Source organism: Hyperoodon ampullatus (assembly GCF_949752795.1).
Source record: "Hyperoodon ampullatus genome assembly, chromosome: 2".
In the NCBI taxonomy this organism is placed as follows: domain Eukaryota; kingdom Metazoa; phylum Chordata; class Mammalia; order Artiodactyla; family Ziphiidae; genus Hyperoodon; species Hyperoodon ampullatus.
In genome coordinates this window covers 34,037,924-34,057,521 of record NC_136915.1, presented here as the reverse complement: position 1 = coordinate 34,057,521, position 19,598 = coordinate 34,037,924, and the positions used below count along the sequence as shown (strand labels likewise).

Here is a 19,598-nt window from a genome sequence, read left to right as displayed (position 1 = left end):
AGGCCAGTTAGAATATTGATTGGGATTGTGCTGAATCTATAGATTAATTTAGGAATAACTGACATTTTATTTTTGGAATAGTTTTTTTAATTGAAGGATACTTGATGTACAGCATTATATAGGTGTACAGTATAGTAATTCACAATTTTTAAAGATAATACTCCATTTATAGTTACTATAAAATATTGGCTATATTCCCTTTAGGTATTTGTTGAATGCAGCATTAGAGAGAAAATTTGTCTACTTTGGAAAAGAATTTGGCAATATATTCCAAGAATCAGAAAAATGTTTATGCTCTCAGTATTAGATAAGATCCTTTTGGAGGTAACAGAGAACCCTGAGTCAAACTGGCTTAGGCAATGGAAAACACATTGTCTCACATAGCAGGAAGGCCAGAGAAGGCAGGCTTCAGGTTGGCCTGAGGTCCTTTCTGTCTCTGTGCCATGCCACCCTCAGCAGCACTGGCTTCATCCTAGGGTGGGCTCTATCTCGGGAGAGAGGTCTTAAGGGAGGAAGGGAAAAGACAGACAGACAGAGGGAGAAGCACCCACCTCTCTTGTAAGCCTGGAATCCAAATCTTCCCCTTAAGTCAGATTGGGCCAACTTAGTCATATGCCCACCCTTGGACCAGTAAGAGTTACCAAGGTGAACGCCACTCACTGATTGTTTTAAACAAATCAGGATCTGCCTCTAAAACAAGGGATGAGGTGGACAAAACCAGAGCTCTGTCAGGAAGCAGGAAGTGAAAAGCTACCAGTGGCGTTCACACTCGCTAGCCCAGTCACCTCATTTCCAGGAGTTGATCCTAAGGAAATAAGCAGATAAAAATCAGTGTACAAAGATCTTTATTGCAGTGTTGTTTAAAAGACAGGAGAGAAGGGGGGGGCGGGGAGAGAGAGAGAGAGAGAGAGAGAGAGAGAGAGAAGAAAGTTGGACTTGATCTAAGCAGTAACCATATTGAAATATTTAAGTCAATTACAGTGCCTCCATACAATGGAACATACTGGTGGTATTTAAACATTTCTACAAAGTGTTAATAACATTGGAAAGTCTTCTGATATAACGTTAAATGAAAAATAGCAGTATATAAAATTGTATTGGCAGTATGAGTTCAGTTATTTTTTGAAATGTGTGAAAAAGAGACTGGGAAGAAATCGGCTAAGATGCCTGTAGTGGCTGCCTCCCAGTAAGGGTGATTTTCCCTGCTTCTTTACACTTTTCTGTCCCACCCGCTTCAAGCAGGAGGACCCCTTCCACAGTCTGCCCAGGCTGGAGCCAGTTTTGTTCTGCCTGTTCTCATTTTTGGCTGTGAAAACAACAGTCACGCTTACTGAATATTTACTCCGTGCCTGATACCGTTCCAGGCACTTTCACCTGCGCTAATTTAATCCTTACAACAGTCCTACGAGGTAAGTGCTTTCATTTCTCATTTTGCTGAGGTGTTCACTGAAACCCCAAGATGTTCGGTCGTGAGGTCACACAGCTAGTGGGTAGAGGCCTTTGGAATTCAAGAGTGGGTCACATAACTGCACAGCCTCCGCCTTCACCGCCAAACCAGGTCACTTGTCAGGGCAGCCACATGCTAATGAGAATAGTCCCGTTCATCGAGCCAGATTCTGGGCACACCCTTTACATTGACTTGTTCATTTAATCCCCACAACCTCAGAGAGGCTGAGTGCCTTGCCCGAGGTCACACAGCTAGGAAGGGGTGGGGCGGCGGTAGAGGGGCCCAGGGTCTGACGTGGGACCCCTTTGTCTCTCCCGCTGCCCCACAGGGTTGCCTGAGGCCCTGCCGCCCCGTGGATCATGTTTAACGGGGAGCCAGTTCCGGCCTCAGCTGCGGCCTCCAGGAACGTGGTGCGGAGCTCCAGCATCAGCGGCGAAATCTGCGGACCCCAGCAGGCTGGGGACAGGACCGGGACCACCACCGCCAAGAAGCGGCGCAGCAGCCTCGGGGCCAAGATGGTGGCCATCGTGGGCCTGACCCAGTGGAGCAGGGGCACACTCCAGCTCCCCCAGGCTGGTGAGGGGTGTGGGGCCCCCCGCGCCGGGGCGGGGCCCCTCACAGTGACCGGGCGCCCAGGGGCGGTTCTCGTGGGTGGGCACTCCCACCCCCACAAATCCTTATGTCGCATTTACCACCTTACCAGGTGCTGCTCTGGGTCTAGTCCGTGTCATACTCACTGACTCCTTCTGTAACTCTATGTGGAAGGTATTGGAGCACAGAGAAGGGAAGTAAGATGCCCCAAACTATACAGCTAGTAGGTGGTGGAGTCTGGGTTCAAACCCCAGCATTGGGCTCCCAAGTTCATGCTCCTAACCTTGGTACTCTGCTGCCTCTGCACAGACTTACACACTTATCAGCAGTTATTCATTAAGCAGCCATCATGTTCCTGGCACTGTGCTGAGTGACACCACAGCTTCACAGAAACATCCATGAGATTCAGTCTCACCTGTAATCTTCGAGTTTCCTAAGTACAGGTAGCTGCACACATATGTTACAAAGCCACGAGAGAGACACACACATACAAAGACACATGCCTTGCATAATCACATAAATAGCATGCTCAATTAGCATGCTCACATAAATAGCATGCTCAGGAAACCTACCCTTAGGCACATGCACACTCAGTGGCCTGTGGTCATAGAAACACGTCACGTGTGTATGCATATACCTCACAAAGCCACATTCACACACTACCTTCACAGCTACCTCCTGATAAATACAGCATACTTTCTCAGACACCTGGTTATAGAATCCTACTTATGCTCAGCCTGGTGAGTGACCCACCTTGTCACACACAGTCACACCTGGAGCTCACGTCACAGGGGAGCCAGCTCCCCCCACCAAGACCTCCTCACTTTGTGGCATCAGCCCAGACACCAGCTGGTTTTGTTTTAAAACCTCTTCCTGCTTATTTTGCTCAGAGTAACAACTTCCCTAAGAAACCTTCAAATAGGCAGCTGGATGGGGGTGTGGTGAGGGGGTGGGGCACTGGAGGATCCGGGGAGAATGCCCATCAAGACTCCCAGCTGGGTCTGGGGCTGGGGGACTTCTCCAGGCCTCAAGATAGATTTTTACAAAGCCCTCCACAGGAGCGTGTGGGATGGTCTTTTCCAGCCATCAAGCTGCAATATGGTTTCTGGCTCAGAGAAATGCTAGACGGGGAGGGGGCTTGAGATTATGAGTGCCCCAGGATGAGCATGGCCCCTGTGAATATGCTTGACACTAGGGAGTCAGGAAGATGAGGATCTAGGAATCCAGGAGTTGGGCTGGGACAGGACCAGTGGGGTGGCATTAAGGTTAGGGGACTAAGATTAGGAGGGCCCCCAGGAGTCTGGCTTGAAAGCCTGTTCTATTGGCGCCAGCCTCCCCTCTAGTTCCCCTGCCTTCTGCCTGCCCCTTCCATTTTATTCCTTATGTTGCCCTAGAATGGCCTTCCAAAAACTCACCCTGAAACTTTAGAGGACTAGTCCTGGCTCTAACTCCTCATGGGACCTTGGTAGAGTCACTTTCCCACTGGGCCTCAGTTTCCTCTTCTGTAAAATGGAGCTTAAAAGACTGTCTCCCAGCTTCCTTCTAGATTCAACATTCTTTAAGTTGTGGGAGCAGAGAGGAAGGTGGGGTCAGATCTTTGGGCTCCCAGGACACAGGTGGGTTCTGGCCTGGCCTTCGGCTGGGTCTACACAGGGCCATCCTGGGCTGTCCTTGCCTTTGCCCAAATGGAGCTTCTCTTTTCAGTACCAAGGACAGTGGCTCTCCCCTCCTAGTCTCTGGGCCCTGGACCGGGGTGGGGCAAGGGCTCAGGATCATTGCAGGAGATCCCATGGGGAGTGCTGCTGGAGGCTGTGTTTTCCTCTCCCTTGTTCATGGTGGGACAGATGGGATGGTCCCTGGAGTCTTTTGGTCTCCAAGGGCCACAGAATTATTGCAAGCAACTTGGTCCAGTTCTCTAGGGAGAGAGGCTACATGAAGTTACTCCCCAGATCGACAGAGTTCAGAGACTGGATAGGTATGAAACCAGTAGAGGAATTTCCTCTGAGTTTGCAAGACCTTCCTCCTCACCCAGAGACATGGAACTTAATCTCTGCTGAATCACATCTCAAAACAATGTGGAATTGGTGGAGGGGAGTGAAAAGTAGCATATCAGTGAACTGGGAGTCAGTGGGCCTAGGGTCTAGCCCCAGCTCTATGGGCGCTTGGACTTTAGGTTCCCCATCTGTGAAATGGCATTTCAGGATTCTGTAACTTCCCTACCCAGGGGCTCACAGTAGGTTGGGCAGATCAAAGAAGGTAAATTTTCTCCCAAGTGGGTCAAAGCTTTCCTAAGCTCTAGAAGACGGGGGATTGGGGTCACGAGGTGGTGAGGCTCTGACTTCAGCTCAGGGTGTATGTTGGTGGGGTTTGAGGAGAAGGAGGGTGAAGTGTGGCCCCCACAGGCCCTTCTGTCTTCTAATCGGATTAGAGGGGATGTGGCAGTTAGGAGCAAGGGACAGGGCAAGTCCACCCACCCACAATTATTGCCCAGCCCTCTGTGTGTGGTGGGTCATACACCATTTGTGGGTTTGCGTCTATGTGTGTGATTGAGTGGATGGGTTCAGCTCCTGGTGTTATTATGGTGTGAAGGTCACGTGTGTGGCAGGCTGTGTCATGTGTACATATGACTAAGACTTGGTAAGACCATATGTGGCTGTGTGACTGTTATATGAACATACACATGACCTTGTATGTGAGATCACTGTATAAACATATGTGATTGTTGGCACTCGTGTGTGTCTGCTTACGCCTGTGCAAAAGAATATGCATGAGCTAATAAGACTCTGTGTGTGTGTGGGGGGTGTGTGTAATAGAGACAGACACGTTGATGGTCTCACTGATTGCTGGGTAGTAGCTGTTCCAATATCCCAGAAGCTGGGGTGGTTCCAGAGGAGACATTCCTCCTTACAGCACCCCACTCCCAGTCCCCCCATCCCGTCCTCTCAGCCTTTCCTCTCCCGATGGGGCTTCCTGAAAGATAAGTAGGGCAAAGCAGGAGGCATAAAGGCCCCCTTCTCCCAGGCTGGGGTCTCGAACATCCCCTCCCAACCCACCGTTGGGTGTTAGTGGGAGAGTGATTTTCCAAGGTAACCAGCACCCCCTTCCCCGCTGCTTTAGAGGCTGTGCTGCCTGCCTCACCCTGGCCTCTCCCCATTCCTGTAAGCAGCTCCACTCTTAATTTGCCTGGACCTCTAACCAGTGACAGCAAAAGCCTCCTTTGGTATAGTCCCTATCTGAGCATCACTTCCCTCCCCATCAAGCTCCTCAGGCAGCCAAGTTTCAGGAGGGGAAGTCCCTGAAAACCCACAACCCGTCTTCTGTCGGCCCCCCTGCCAGGCAGAGAGAGTGTCTAAAGGGACCACACTGCAATGCTGAGGCGGTTGCCATGGAAACCCAGGCAGGATGGTGTGCTGCTAGGAGAGGCAAAGTGCCCCATGTTCCATGCAAGGCTGAAGGGGGGATCTAGGGGTAGAGGGCCCCCCGAACAGGAGCTACAGAGACAGTGGGGGTGAGCTCTCACCACACAGCTTCTGAGGTTCTTCTGCAGACCTCTCCCTCAAAGCCAAAGTCAGTTCAGGTCAGCCTAGGAGTCTCTCTCTCAGTCTTATTTTTCTAGTGGCTTCTCCACCTCTCCACACACATCCCCTTCCACATTCAGACCCACCTTGAGAATGGGTGTTAGTTTGCCAGTAGTCAGGATTCACATGGGTTTGTTTGTCTTTCATAGGACCTGTGAAGGTATCACAGAGGTGGGTTGTGATGTCTGGGAGTGACAGGGCTCAGGAGAGTACCTGGAAGAGGAAAAGCAAATCTGGAAATTCCAGAGAAGGCAAACTTTCCAGAAGAAGAAACTTAACCCTCTGGGGCAAGGGCTGAAATTGAGTGGCAAGGTGTGGGTCAGGGGAGCCTGGCAGGAAGGAGACCGAGAGTGGAGGGCTGCAGGGCTGAGCGCTGCCTGCTGACTCCCCACCCGTAGCCCCACCATCTCCACTCTGCCTCCAGCCATCCTTCTAGTCTGCTTTGTCTGCGTCACTGCCCTGAGCAGGGCCAGGGGTCAGGCTGCAGACCGGCTCTAGAGGTCATCTCAGCAGTGGCCCTGCCTCCAGTCAGAGCCCTGCCTATCCTGCCCCCTCCCAAGAGGATGACTTTAGCAGTGATCTCGGAGAAGCCTCCTCAGTGATCTGACCTGTTCCTTCTCTGTGCTTCGGGGGGTGTCACAGAAGGGGCCACCAAGAAACTGCGCAGCAACATCCGGCGGAGCACGGAGACGGGTGTTGCCGTGGAGATGCGGAGTCGGGTCCCTCGCCAGGGCAGCCGGGAGTCCACGGACGGGAGCACCAACAGCAATAGCTCCGATGGCACGTGCGTTCAGCCCACCCCCACCGTGTACCCACCCTCCACCTGGGTCCTCTGGTCACAGTCACGGGGCTGGAAAATCTGCTTGGGTTTCCAGCCCAGTTATCTGAGTTCCTCTGTATCCCCGCTTCCCTCTGTCCCCCTCCCCTGGACACCTGCTGCCTGGGCCTCAGTCTTCCTATTGCTCTGGGCCTCTGTTTCCCATCAGAATACCCCAGTGGCCCAGGAGCAGTTCATCCCATCGGTATGTTTCATGCCTCCCACCTCCCAAGACCTCCATACCATCCTGCTCCAGAGGAAAGGGTTGGAAAGGAAAATGGGATCCTAAAATCTTTTAAATCTGAAACAGTTGTTACAGCTCAGCTGAATGGAGTTCTCACAGGTGGACTTGCTTGGAGCTTAGGGCAGGAGTTTGGACTAGATCACTGTTTTTCAAACTGGATGATGACTCACAGGCAGGAAGTAAAATCTGTTTAGTGGGTCAAAACCAGCATTAGAAAAGAAAATAGGAAATTCAAATGTATCCTATGGAGAAAGGAAAAATTACCTTGTGAACTTTTCAATACATAGATAGAGAGATGCACATAGGCCTATGACGTTAAATGTATTTCTTACATATGTATATGGGTTGCAGTCAAAAATTGGAAAGTCTCTGGGTTAGATATTCCCTTGGATCTCTTCTAAATCTATGAAATGATGGTTATATGATTAAGATTTTCTGAATCAGATTCGTCAAGGCCCAATGATTTCAGGATTCTGTGGCTCTATTATTTAAATTCTATGATCACGTGTCTTGCTACTATGCCTGCTTCTATGAATGTGAGTAGCTGCTAGGATTTACCGTATGCAGAATGGCACTTCAGATCAGTGCCTCTTACTCTGGGATCTACCAGCCACTATCAGGCCAAAAACAGTGTCTCATTTAATACAACAACCCTGAGGGATGTTGATACTACCATTATTTCCATTTTACAAGTGGAGAAACTGAGGCACAGGAAGAGGGTATGGTACCTTTCCAAGGTCACAGCTATTAAGTGGTGGTGGAGTTAGGATTTGAATTAAGGACATTTGACCCTAAAATCTTTTTTCACAATCTCCACACTCTCTATACTAAGCTCCTGAAATTCTGTGACCTCAAGAGTCTACGTTTCTTTTTGTTATAGTTGTTATCCTTTCTCTCTCTCTCTCTCTCTTTTTTTTTTTGTGTGTGGTACACGGGCCTCTCACTGTTGTGGCCTCTCCCAGGCTCCAGACGCGCAGGCTAGCCACTGCGCCAGCAGGGAAGCCCTCTCTCTCTTTTTTTAATTGAAGTATAGTTGATTTACAATATTATGTTAGTTTCAGGTGTAGAGGAAAGTGATTCGGTTATACGTATATATATGTGTATATATATATTCTTTTTTGATTCTTTTCTATTAGAGTTTATTACAAGATATTGAATGTAGTTCCCTGTGCTATACAGTAGGTCCTTGTTGTTTATTTTTTAATATAGTAATATATATCTATTAATCCCATATTCCCAATTTATCCCTCCTTCCCTCTCCTTTGGTAACCATAAGTTTGTTTTCTATGTCTGTGAGTCTGTTTCTGTTTTGTAAATAAGTTTATTTGTACTATTTTTTAGATTTCACATATAAGTGATATCATATGATATTTGTCTTTCTCTGTCTGACTTACTTCACTTAGTATGATAATCTCTAGGTCCATCCATGTTGCTGCAAATGGCATTATTTCGTTCTTTTTTATGGCTGAGTAATATTCCATCATATTCATATATATATATATGTCACATCTCTATATATATGTGATATATATATCTATCTCACATCTTCTTTATCCATTCATCTATTGATAGACACTTAGTTTGCTTCCATATCTTGGCTATTCATTTAACCTTTTCAGATCCCATTATCCTAAAAATGTGATATTAGGCTATTGCTGACTGTGACCAGTAAAAATGGATGGGCCTTGAAGCCCCTTCCTGGGGTGTGAAGGCTGAGCCTGGTAGAGGAGAGACACACGTCTTTTCCAATAAGTGTATGTAGCCTGTCTCCCCTTCCTGCCTGTCTCTGGCCAAGGGGGACTCAGGCCAAATGGTCCAACAGGGGATTGATTCTGGGACAACGTTTTCTCTCTCTAGGCAGGAGCCTGGGCTATTCTAGGAGATCTTAGAACTTTCTTTGGTCCATTGTAGCCTCTGGGCAGTTCTGGGCCAGCCCTCCCTCACCTGTGCTTTCTCTGCTGGCCTCCCCAGAACATCTAGGCTTGAGGACATGCAAAAGTAGCACATTTCCCGTGATGATCACACCAACAGCCACAGTAACTACCGCTGATTGTTTCCTGTTTGTCTGGAACTGCTCCTGCACCATCTGCCCTAATCCTCACCCTCACCCTTTATGAGTTGGGTTTCATCTCTGTTTTTTTTGTGTGTGTGTGTGGTACACGGGCCTCTCACTGTTGTGGCCTCTCCTGTTGCGGAGCACAGGCTCTGGACGCGCAGGCTCAGCGGCCATGGCTCATGGGCCCAGCCACTCCATGGCATGTGGGATCCTCCTGGACCGGGGCACGAACCCATGTCCCCTGCATTGGCAGGCGGACTCTCAACCACTGCACCACCAGGGAAGCCCCCTCATCTCTGTTTTGTACGCAAGACAAGCCTCTTACCGTTTGGAGCCTCTGTTGTCTCATCTGTAAAACTAGATAATAGCTCCTGCCACCCACAGTGGTGGTAAGGGTTAAATGATACAGTGGAGCATTTAGTGCGCTGTTGGCATCTGGCCAAATTTCAATCACTGTCAGTTTTTTCTGTTAACCATTTCCAGGCTCCCCACAGCCATGGGCCACCCACCATCACTTGTCATTAATCTCAAACCTGTAATTGTGTTATTTTGGTCTCAGTTGCTGTTTTGGATACCACCTCACGTTGTTGACTTGGATTTCAAACTTATAGTCAACTAAAACTCAGTTCTTGGAACTTGTTCCAGGCATTGAAATTTCTGGCCTTTGTCTCTGGTTCTTGGCATTAACACCCCCTGGTGAGGATGCAAGTGTCCAGCAAGCCCTGCCTTTTCAGGGTCGCCTTAGAAATTCTGGCGCTTGAGGATTAAATACCATGATTATGTATGTTTATTAGTCTCTTTTCTCAAGTGGCATCAAAGTATTTTTCTTTAATGTGCAGAGATGAACAGTTCTGTTTGATCCCAGCCATAGTAGTACACTTGCACGTTATAGAGGGGAGGTTGAAGCACAGAGGGAGTCCCCAGTGCCCCAGGGGCAGAACCACTGTGTCCCGCCATCCAGATGCCCTCAAGCACCTCATGCCTCCTTCTCCAGGTTCATATTCCCCACCACCCGGCTTGGAGGTGAAAGCCAGTTCAGCGATTTCCTGGATGGCCTGGGACCAGCCCAGATTGTTGGGCGACAGACGCTGGCAACACCACCAATGGGTGAGTCTTCTCAAGGCCAGGGTGAGTGGGGCAACGGCAGCCACGCAGCAGACAGGGTGAGCTCAGCGGGGGCCTTGCGTGATGCGAGGCAAGCAGCAGAAAGGAGTCCTCACTCAGGCTTTTGTGCCAGTGAGGAGGAGTCAGTATGCACACTCCTCAATCCCTCCCGCAGCAGAGAGGAAAGGGGTTCCAGCCTTTCTCCGCCAGCCGCCCTGCAGCAGCTTTTCCAGCACATTCCCTCCCTCGCATCACCACACACTCACCCACTCTCTCACCGCCTACTGTGTGCCCAACTGTGCTAAGTGCCAGGCATAAAATGGTGAACGAAAATCATCATGACATTGACATCCATGGAGTCTGCTCCATCACTGATTATCTGTGGGACCTTGGCCAAGTCACATCCCTTCTTTGAGCCTCAGTTTCCTCATCTGTAAGATGGGAATAATAATGCCTGCCATAGTTCTGCGATCTAAAGACAATGTATTGAGTCCCTGTTTGATGCTTTGCATGAAATATTTCATTTACGCCTTAGGAACTGTGTCTTATTTGACTTGTTACTTCTAACAGTGCCTGGCACCTAGGAGACTTTTAGTAATTTTCTCATCCTTCTTCTCTGCAGCTAGGAAGTACTCCCTACAGTCTATTCTTGGTCCTTTTAGCTGCAGTTCTGGCTCCCTCCCTCTCTCTCTCCCTTAGATCCTGGCTGTGTTGGCTTCAAGCAGCAACTCCCAGGCTAGCTTCCCCAGAGATGCCTCCTCACCTCCACCCTTCCTTCCCCATCAGTCTGACCTGAGCAGTGTCTGACCCAGACATCTGCACTCAGCCCTCACATAGACAGTGTCTAACCTTTGACCTCACAGCAAATGAGGAAGTAGAGCGCAGACAGTGCCCTGCTGTGAGCCATGCAGTGGAGCTGGCATTCCATTCCAGGACTCCTCCCACTGCACTGCCCTGTCTTCCTCTAAACTGCTCACACAGGAGCCTTTGTCTGCTGGAAGAGGGGTCCACAGGGACCCTCAGAGGGTGAATGTCAGCTTCCCAGCCCTTGCTTTCAGACTTTTAAAAAAATATATATATATATTTATTTATTTTTGGCTGTATTGGGTATTCGTTGCTGTGCACGGGCTTTCTTCATTGTGGTACGCAGGCTCGTTGTGGTGGCTTCTCTTGTTGCAGAGCACAGGCTCTAGGCACACGGGCTTCAGTAGTTGCAGCACACAGGCTCAGTAGTTGTGTCTCTTGGGCTCTAGAGCACAGGCCCCGTAGTTGTGGCACACGGGCTTAGTTGCTCCACGGCATGTGGGATCTTCCCGGACCAGGGCTCGAACCTGCATCCCCTGCAATGGCAGGCAGATTCTTAACCACTGCGCTACCAGGGAAGTCTGCTTTCAGCCTTTCAAGGGCTTGGATAGTCTGCTTTGGGCCAAGGGCTGGGAGGCAGTGAGAGGAACCAGCCGCTTCCACAAGGCTAATACGCCATCACAGCCTAGAACACTTGTGTGTGGTGCCCCCTGGTGTCCTAAACTGGGAAGGACAGGTTTGCCTTCGCTCACCTTGTTAGGGATGTTACAGTGAGACGTGGAGAATAATTCCTGAGACCTCCCCCTCCCTATTCCCCATGGGGAGGTCAGGAATAGCTAGAGGGAGAGGGATGAATTCCAGGATGTCTCCTGAAAGTCATAAATCTCCATCTTCCAAAGTGTGCAAATACAAACAGTTGCATGACAGCTCAGAGAATCTAAAACGGGTGGCTAAACCCAAAGTCTGGCCCATTTTAGTTTTTCTGCATCAGGCTTATGATTCTGCACCCCTTTGAAGGACGTCCCAAGCGACTAGCGCAGAATTGCAAATTCTGCTAACCTGTGTCAAACAAAGCCAAGAGTTCTAGAAGTCAGACGACTGATATGAGTCCACACACACAACTTGCCCCAGCTGGATAATCCATTTTGTGGGGTGCAGAGAGAAGTTCTCACTCTGTGCCCCCGGGACATCTGCTGCCTTCCCGCCATCCTTTATCAAGGGTATGAGCAGGCCCTCATTTCCAGGACGTGCCTCGTGTCCTGGGCAGGCTTGTGTCTCAGCGTCTCTCCAAACTGATATCCTTTAAATATTTGTTTGATGTGTATTTAGGGGGGTGGCTGATGACCACTGTGTAGAAGGTGAAGAAGAGCCACTGAGCCCACAGCCTCCCCTCTGTCTTCCTGATACAGGAAGCTCGGTCGGTCCCCAAACTTGCTATTCTGCTCAGTGAAGCAGAACCCCCCTCCACCGCCCATAACCAGGCTTACATTTGTTGTTCCCCAAACAGGCCCCTTGAGGGTCATGCCCCCATCCCACCGTAAGGGCCCTATCAAAGCATTTCTCAGCTGCTTTAAAGTGGTCTCCTGAGAGCAGCTCCAGCACATACAGTTTTGTCCATCTTGTGCCCTTTCCAGTGCTGGAACATCCTCTGCAGGCTGGCATGCTGCACGGTGGCTGGCCGGCCTGCCCCTTGCTCTGGCTCTACCTGAACTGTCCCTCTTCTCCCTTGCAGGGGATGTGCACATTGCCATCATGGACCGGAGCGGCCAGCTGGAGGTGGAAGTGATTGAGGCTCGGGGCCTGACCCCCAAACCAGGCTCCAAATCCCTCCCAGGTGAAGCAGAGCAGCTGGGAGAGGGATTCTGGAAACGAGGTCCTGCCAGGGAGGGATATACAGCTGAGTTCTGGGTCTAGAGAGTCCCGGCTCCCCACTGGCCTAATCAGTATTCTCAACACTGGAGTAACGGATTGCCTGGAAGGCCAGTGAGTGGGGGGAGGGGGAGGGGAGGATGGAGGAGTAGGTGTTGAGCCCATCTCTCCACCTGCTGTCCGCTGGTCAGCTCATCCAGCTCACCCTGCTCCCCTCCAGGATCACTTGGAGGTTAGGGGGTGGACAGGCCACAGCAGTCTCCCCTGGACACCTCCCCATCATGCTCTCTTCCATCCCTCAGCCACCTATATCAAGGTTTACCTACTTGAGAACGGGGCCTGCTTGGCCAAGAAGAAGACAAAGGTGGCCAAGAAGACCTGTGATCCCCTGTACCAGCAGGCTCTGCTCTTTGACGAGGGGCCCCAGGGCAAGGTGCTGCAGGTGAGTGTCATGGGGCCAGGGGGGCGGGGCAACTCTCAAAGACTGTAATTTAAAATTTGTCTTATTTATTATTTATCTTGTGCCAGACGCATTAAATATGCTTTACCCATTTTTTGTTACAACCCGGTGAAGGCGTTTTTCTCCCTGTTGATTCATAAGGACACCAAGGTTCAGGGGAATAACTCGATTGCCCCCAGGCTGCACAGCTGGTAGGTAGAAGCAGGGTTTGACCACCATCTTCTTCCACCTGGTGCTAATGTTGATTGTCCCACTGTGATCCAGCAGCAGAGCGGGAGCTGTGACCCAGGTCCTGGACTCTCAGTCTGCTCCCCCCTCAGGAAGGTTGTCATCTGGGATGCTGGGAAGCTCTGGAAGTCAGACCCAGGTTCTAATCCCAGCTATACCACCAATTACTGTGTATCTTTGGGTTAGTTAATTAACCTCTCTGAGATACATTTCCTTTTTGTGGAAATAATAATACATAGCACCTCTACCTAGATGGTTGTAACAATTGAGATAACGTATATAAAGTCTGTAGGGTCGAGCCTGGCACATCTTAAGTGCTCAGGAAGTTGCTGCCCAAAGTCAGTGTGAGTTCTGCCTCTCTCTGTCCCATCTGTGCCCTGGCAAAACTTCTACATGGTTCCTGGACCCACTGCCCAGCCCTGGAGTTGGAGATGTGGCTCAGCTCCTCTCTCTTCCTCCCCACTGGCAGGTGATCGTCTGGGGAGACTATGGCCGCATGGACCACAAGTGCTTCATGGGCATGGCCCAGATCATGCTGGACGAGCTGGACCTGAGTGCCACGGTCACCGGCTGGTACAAACTCTTCCCCACCTCCTCAGTGGCAGACTCTACGCTCGGCTCCCTCACCAGGCGCCTGTCCCAGTCCTCCCTGGAGAGTGCCACCAGCCCCTCAGGCTCCTAAGGGCCTCAGGAAGAGGCCTGGATGCAGTGTGGGAAGGGGTGCTGCCACCCCCCGTCTCCTCCCCTGTACATAGTCTTCACGTCTTTTTGGACCCCTTGCCTTGCTGCATGCCTGTTGGCTACTGGGCCTGTCCCAGCTGGCAGTGGAGACTCTAGTATGTGTGCGTGTGTGTTTGTGTGTGTGTCTGTACGTGACCATGTTAGATCTGTTCATTTGTCTGGGTGTATTTGGTCTTAGTGACTATATGGGCTGAAATCCATGTCTCTCTGTGTCTCGTTGTAAAGAAACCCAAAGGAGAGTTGCGTGGACAGGACTCCAGTTGAGTCCAGGGGTGGAAGTGGGAGACGCAGCCATTGGTCCATCCCACCTGGTCCTAGGCTCCGGGCAGAGCCTGCGTGTCCCCGCCTGTGCCTGTTCTTGGTGGTCCCTGCTTAGTTTTCTGTCTTGTTCTTTGTTCCACCTCTGCCTCTCCCAGCGCCTCTGCTCTTTTTTGAGGAATGTAGCGTCCACTGCAGCTGGCCACACCGAGGCCCCTCTGGGAATCCTGACACCCCTCCTCTTCACTGGGCACTCCGGCTGCTCTTCCCACCGAATGCATCCACAGCATGTAGCATCTCACCTAGCGCCCTGGCCAGGGCTCTGGGAGGCAGACAATGCCGGGGAGCTGAGGGCTTAAAGACCGCTTTCTCCCTCGGGCTGGCGCCACCTCCTTCCTACAAGTGAGATTGAAGGAGGTGTCAGTTCCCAGGGTTGCAGGCCAGGTACCTTGGAGGAAAGTGCTGGTACCTCCCTTAGAATTGTTCACCTCCTGTTTTCCTCCAAGCCTCCTCACTTGCGACATGCCAAAGGAGCTCTCCCAGTGGACCCCAGGTGGTGTGGAGTGGACGGTCTTGACATGCAAGAGGTTGGCCTCATGGGGATGTTACCTGCCAAAGTGGGCAGCCCCTGATGGCACCTGTGTCCATCCCAGGCCCTGAGGGTGGCCCTGTGCCCCTCTGGGCTCGCCCTGTGCCCCTCTGGGCTCGTCCTGGAGGGGCCTGGCTTGTTGAGGATGTGCCCAGGGCAGGGCTGCTGGCAGGAATGAGGAGGGCTGGGGCTGACTTGCTCTGAGAATCCTGTCCGACCTTTGGGGATTAGCTGCATGAAGTTGATTATTGGGGGCTCTATTTTTTTTTTTTTCTCTTTTCCAGACCAGGGTCCATGTCTGGGAGCTCAGATTCACTGAGGCTTCAGCCTCCTGGCTCCACGGACAGCTTGGCTGTAGACTCTAGACCATCACAGTCACCAGCTCCGTTTAAGCAATACTCACCCCTCTCGGCCTCCCTGCCCCCTGCCCCCTGCCGCTGCCCTCTGGAGGGTAGCCTGGCCTGCTGTAGACACCGCACCTGCCTCTGCTTTCTTTCCACCCTTGTCTGGTTGGAGCTTCCCAAAGCCACTCAAACCCTGACCTGATTGGACAGCTGGGCCCTGGGGGTGGGCACCAGGGCCTGGACTGGACCTTGTGAGATGTCTGCTGGGAATCCTGAAGTCTGGCTCAGGAGTGCCCAAATCTGTCCCTCTCCTTCCTCAGGTCTAGCATGAAAGGCAAGAGGTTGCCCAGGAGGTGGACACAGCAGCCCTTGGGTTCAGGTCTGGTGGGGTGGAAAGAGGCAGGAGGAGGGGTCAAGGTCTGGGACAGGCTCGCGCTCTGCCTCTTCCCCAGGTATCACCCCTGAGAGCTGCACTGACTCTAACCCGCGTACGTGGGGATCCGTGGAGAGCTGCTTGGACTCCATCCATAAGCGAAGCCAGACGGGCCTGGAGGTGGATTCCGAGGCAGGCAGGTGGAGACAGAGGCTGAGACAGAGCCATCCCCACCGAGGGGTCCTTTCTGGCAGGACCCACATTAGGCTGAAGCCAGGGCCTGGCCACCTCCCTCCCGTGAAAACCAGGTGGAGAAGCCAGGTCCCCACTGGTCCTGCCCAGAGACAAAAAGTGGGTGAGGACAGTAAGGACAAGATAAGCTCGTGGGCTCCTGACTCCTGCTGGAGGCTCCATTCCTGTATTATCATGGCGGGAACGCTTGTGTGTGTGGAGAGAGAGACAGCTAGGCTGAGTTTTCTCTTTCTGCAGAGATTCTCTCCTAGGGTCAGACTGGGTAACGCATGCATCTCTCATGCTTCTAAAATAAGGCAAAGGCCTCTGTGCTCTTAGATCCTAGGGTGGGGAGTGGGGGTGGGAACTCGCTTGCAAAAGCGTATTTCTGTGTCCTGTGGGTGATGCAGAGCAGCCACCCTCAGAATGGTTGGAAATCCTTGACGTCTTTGGGGTGGTGGGATGATTAGTGACCCATAGGATAGCGTAGACGTTTGCTGATGTGGCACCGAGCGGTGATCCGCAGACCATGCGGTTACCCCCAGGGAATGGGGGGCTATCAGTGAGGGGTGTCACCTTCATTCCTCTAGAGGCACAGGAAGACAGAAGGAGCCACCAGCAGAGGCGGCTGCTGGCCCCTTGCCTCTTAGGAAGGTTGGCTGGCACAGGGAAAGTTCTAGCCAGAGGTGGGGCCTGACATGTCGGTGACTTGGGCTGACCTGCCTACAACCCCCAGCTGCCCAAACTGCCCAAGAGTTGGGCCACTCCACTGTTCCACCTCGATAATGGGAAGTCATTCCCCGCACAAATTGATGTTGGGGATTATTTTTAACCCTTTGTACCAAATTAAGTTACTACTCCCCACCTGGATTTTTCTCCCATGAGGGTAAAAGTCAAGTGAGGCTCCGTGTATGGGTGGTGGTGAGTGGCTGGATTTAAGGGTCTGTCTCTCAGCGTCCTGGATGCAGGGGCTTGTTTGAAAAGCTGTTCTGGAGCTAGCCTGTCCCAGGAGAGGGGGGAGCACACGTGTGACTGCTGGCCTTCCCTGGAGGGGGCAGCATCTGTCCCTTGAAGAAGGCATGGCAGGGAGGGAAGGAACATGATCCCCTCAGACACTGTTAGATGCAGTGTCCTGACTCCACATGCCCTCTCCTTACCCCAGGGGACCCTGGGGCTGATGACAGGTTGGGGGGGGCTCTTTGTCATTCCATCTTCCTCTGCTCAGGCAGGATTCGTGGAAGATGTGGCAGAGACAGCAGTGGTCCTGCAGCGATGCTGGGCTAAGGGCAGGAACCATGACAGATGATTCAGAACATCTGTCTTCACGTTTCTGCCCAGTTCAATCTGTCCCACTTCCTTCATAGACTCCTTCCCTAAAGGGAAGTCTGTGATGGGCCTTTGGTATGAATCAGGCTCCAGCAAATGGGGCCAAGTCTTGGTTCTTCCCTGAAGAATCATATCCCCTTTGTCAAGCCATCTCCTAAACTACTCCCCACCCAGTCTCTCCCCCCACCCAGCAGTCCTAGGAAAGGAGCCCTCAGGAGGCTCTCAGTAAACAACAATCCCAGGCACTGCCAGCATTTCAGGGGGCCGAGAGAGAGGGTTCCCCTCTAGCTCACCACTCGTGGGATCACTGGTTCTCCCAGGGGCCTGACCCCCATCAGGGCAAGCATGCCTGCCAGCCTTGAGGAGAGCAGAAGCCTCCCACCCCTTTCAAAGACACTAGAGCCCTCCAAGGGTACTTTTTTGGAAATGAAATGTAGCACAATCTTAGACTGCGTTAACCAGGAGCCCTGGCACGCAACCAGGGTTCTTGCTCCACACCCTGCTGTCCAGGAGATGCCGTGCTCCTCCCCCGCCAGGGCTCCAGAGCTCCTGATACCTCCGATTCCCCATCTTCTTCAGCCCAGAAAGCATCAGGGCTTCAGGAAAGCTGCTCTTCCGCTTCTTTGATTGCTTCCTGCACTGTGCGAAGCCCGTGCAAGCAATTGCTGTCTTTGCTTGATGGTGGAGACAGGTGGCCTGTCCTTCAGGGCCAGGAGGTGGTCCAGCAGGCTTTCTGCAGTGGCTGCAAGGAGAGGGAAAAGAAGAGGCCTGCTGCCCTGCCGACTGCTCCCTTTCTCTTCCTCTCCCCCGGAGTTTTCTTCTCCAATATCCTGACACAGAAAGAGGTTCTTTAAAATGCTGCTTCCTATACTGGATTACCGTTCACTGAATGATCAGGAAGGAGGTAGGAATGTAGACTCATCCCCTGCCTTCTCCCTCAAGTCTGCTTTTCACTCAGGTCAGAAGAAATTGGGCCAAAACAGAACAATCATGACTGAAGGGCAGGGGAACCCCGCCCGATCCAGTGAGGCCTGATGGGGGGCTGGATCAGCCTAGTCTGGCTGGGAAAGGGTTATTTTGAAAGAGTGCCTGAGCATCTCAGAGCGACTGTCAGTGATGCCAAAGAGAGCAACTTGGCCTCCTCGGGCACCAGCTCTGCCAGCTGAGCCGCACACGTGCAGCTCAGGTGTCAGCATGCCCGACGGTGGGACCTTGTTCTCTGACAAAGGGCTTAATCTTTCCATGTAGCAAAGCAACTTCCCCTCCCCCAAACCCTGAGCTCAGGCTTTTGTGGGCCCAGCAAGGCTGTGCCTGTGAAGGAAACTTGCATTCTCGCAGAGGCCCAGACCGGCTTGGGGAGGATGCTTGTCAAAAAGCATGAGTGTTACTGCTCTGGGAAAACCTTCCCAGGCTCTGATTGGAAACTTGGCCAGTAAGGACAGGAGCCTTCGCCCTCCCTGGGAGCTCACACTGATGCCAGGAAGGGTCCTTGGGACTGGGTTCCAGAGAGCTTGGCAAAGAGAAATGGGTCCTGGGAATTCCAAAGGCAACAGAGCATCCGCCCCAATGGTCAGTGGCCTGGACAGCTGGCTACGGAGAATCAAAGGCTATTATATACAGAGAAGACTTGTGCAAGACTTGTGCAAGACTCCTCACTTTTCTGGGCCTCAGCTTCCTCATGTGCAAAACCAGAGCATTTGCCAGTTACTCCATGGTTCCCTCCAGGTTTTAAGTCTAATCTGGAGTTGATGAGGGTCGTGAGCCTGGTGCACCTGGCACCTGGTTCCACAGGCTGGTTCCTTCCAGACCCGGGTGCCCAAGCTGGGTGCAGGTCCTCACCCGTCCATGCCCAGATGCTGCTTCCGACAAGAACTCTGGGAATCCTAACAGACTCTTCTTCTTCCACCTCTTCCTGGTTTGTTGTTGTTTTCTTACGTAATGAGATAATTAAGGGTTGTCTACAATGGACTTTTTCCAAGGTGCTGATGTGATGTCACAACCTCAGATGCATCCTGCGTAGGTCAGTATCCCCACCAGCAGATGAGGCTGGGTTGGTCCTCATTTCTGCTTCTAGAGTGAGAAAATGGGAGAATTTTAAAGGGAGATGCTCTCTGATGGGAGGAGAGAGGGAACTTATTTCCCTTCAAAGTATTTTGCTTCTTGAAACAAAAAATTACTCTTCTCCAGAATGTCTTTTACCAGACACCATCTCATCAGGCAGAGTGGCTGCTGCTTTCTTAGGAAAAGTTGGCCTGATTATTCCATCCACTCCTTTAGAATGTAAATTCATAGGAGGCAAGAACCCCTTTTTTAGAATTTCTAAATGCATCCTGCAAAGAGAGCAGATAGGGACTGAGAAGCACACTGTTTAGATAAGAAGCAATTAGCCTTTTATATCTGTGCTCTATACATTTTCTATGTGCAGCATCTTTCCAAACTCGTTGTGGCTCCCAGGTGGCAGGTGGATGGACGGGGAGGACTGCCGGCTGTTTCTTACAACACTCTTGCCAATTCCCTTGAGGAGAAAATTCTTCACAT

At 51.5% G+C, this 19,598-nt stretch overlaps 1 protein-coding gene across 1 annotated transcript; it reads left to right on the top strand.

The window, feature by feature from the left end:
* Positions 1 to 1,806: 1,806 nt before the first annotated feature.
* Positions 1,807 to 14,059, top strand: RIMS3 (regulating synaptic membrane exocytosis 3; the record flags this gene model as incomplete). Its single annotated transcript, XM_079728478.1, has 6 exons — positions 1,807 to 2,023; positions 6,259 to 6,400; positions 9,728 to 9,840; positions 12,374 to 12,475; positions 12,813 to 12,952; positions 13,668 to 14,059. The coding sequence occupies 6 exons, from the start codon at positions 1,807 to 1,809 to the stop codon at positions 13,878 to 13,880; spliced, it is 927 nt and encodes a 308-aa protein (XP_079584604.1). The 3' UTR covers positions 13,881 to 14,059.
* Positions 14,060 to 19,598: the final 5,539 nt, after the last annotated feature.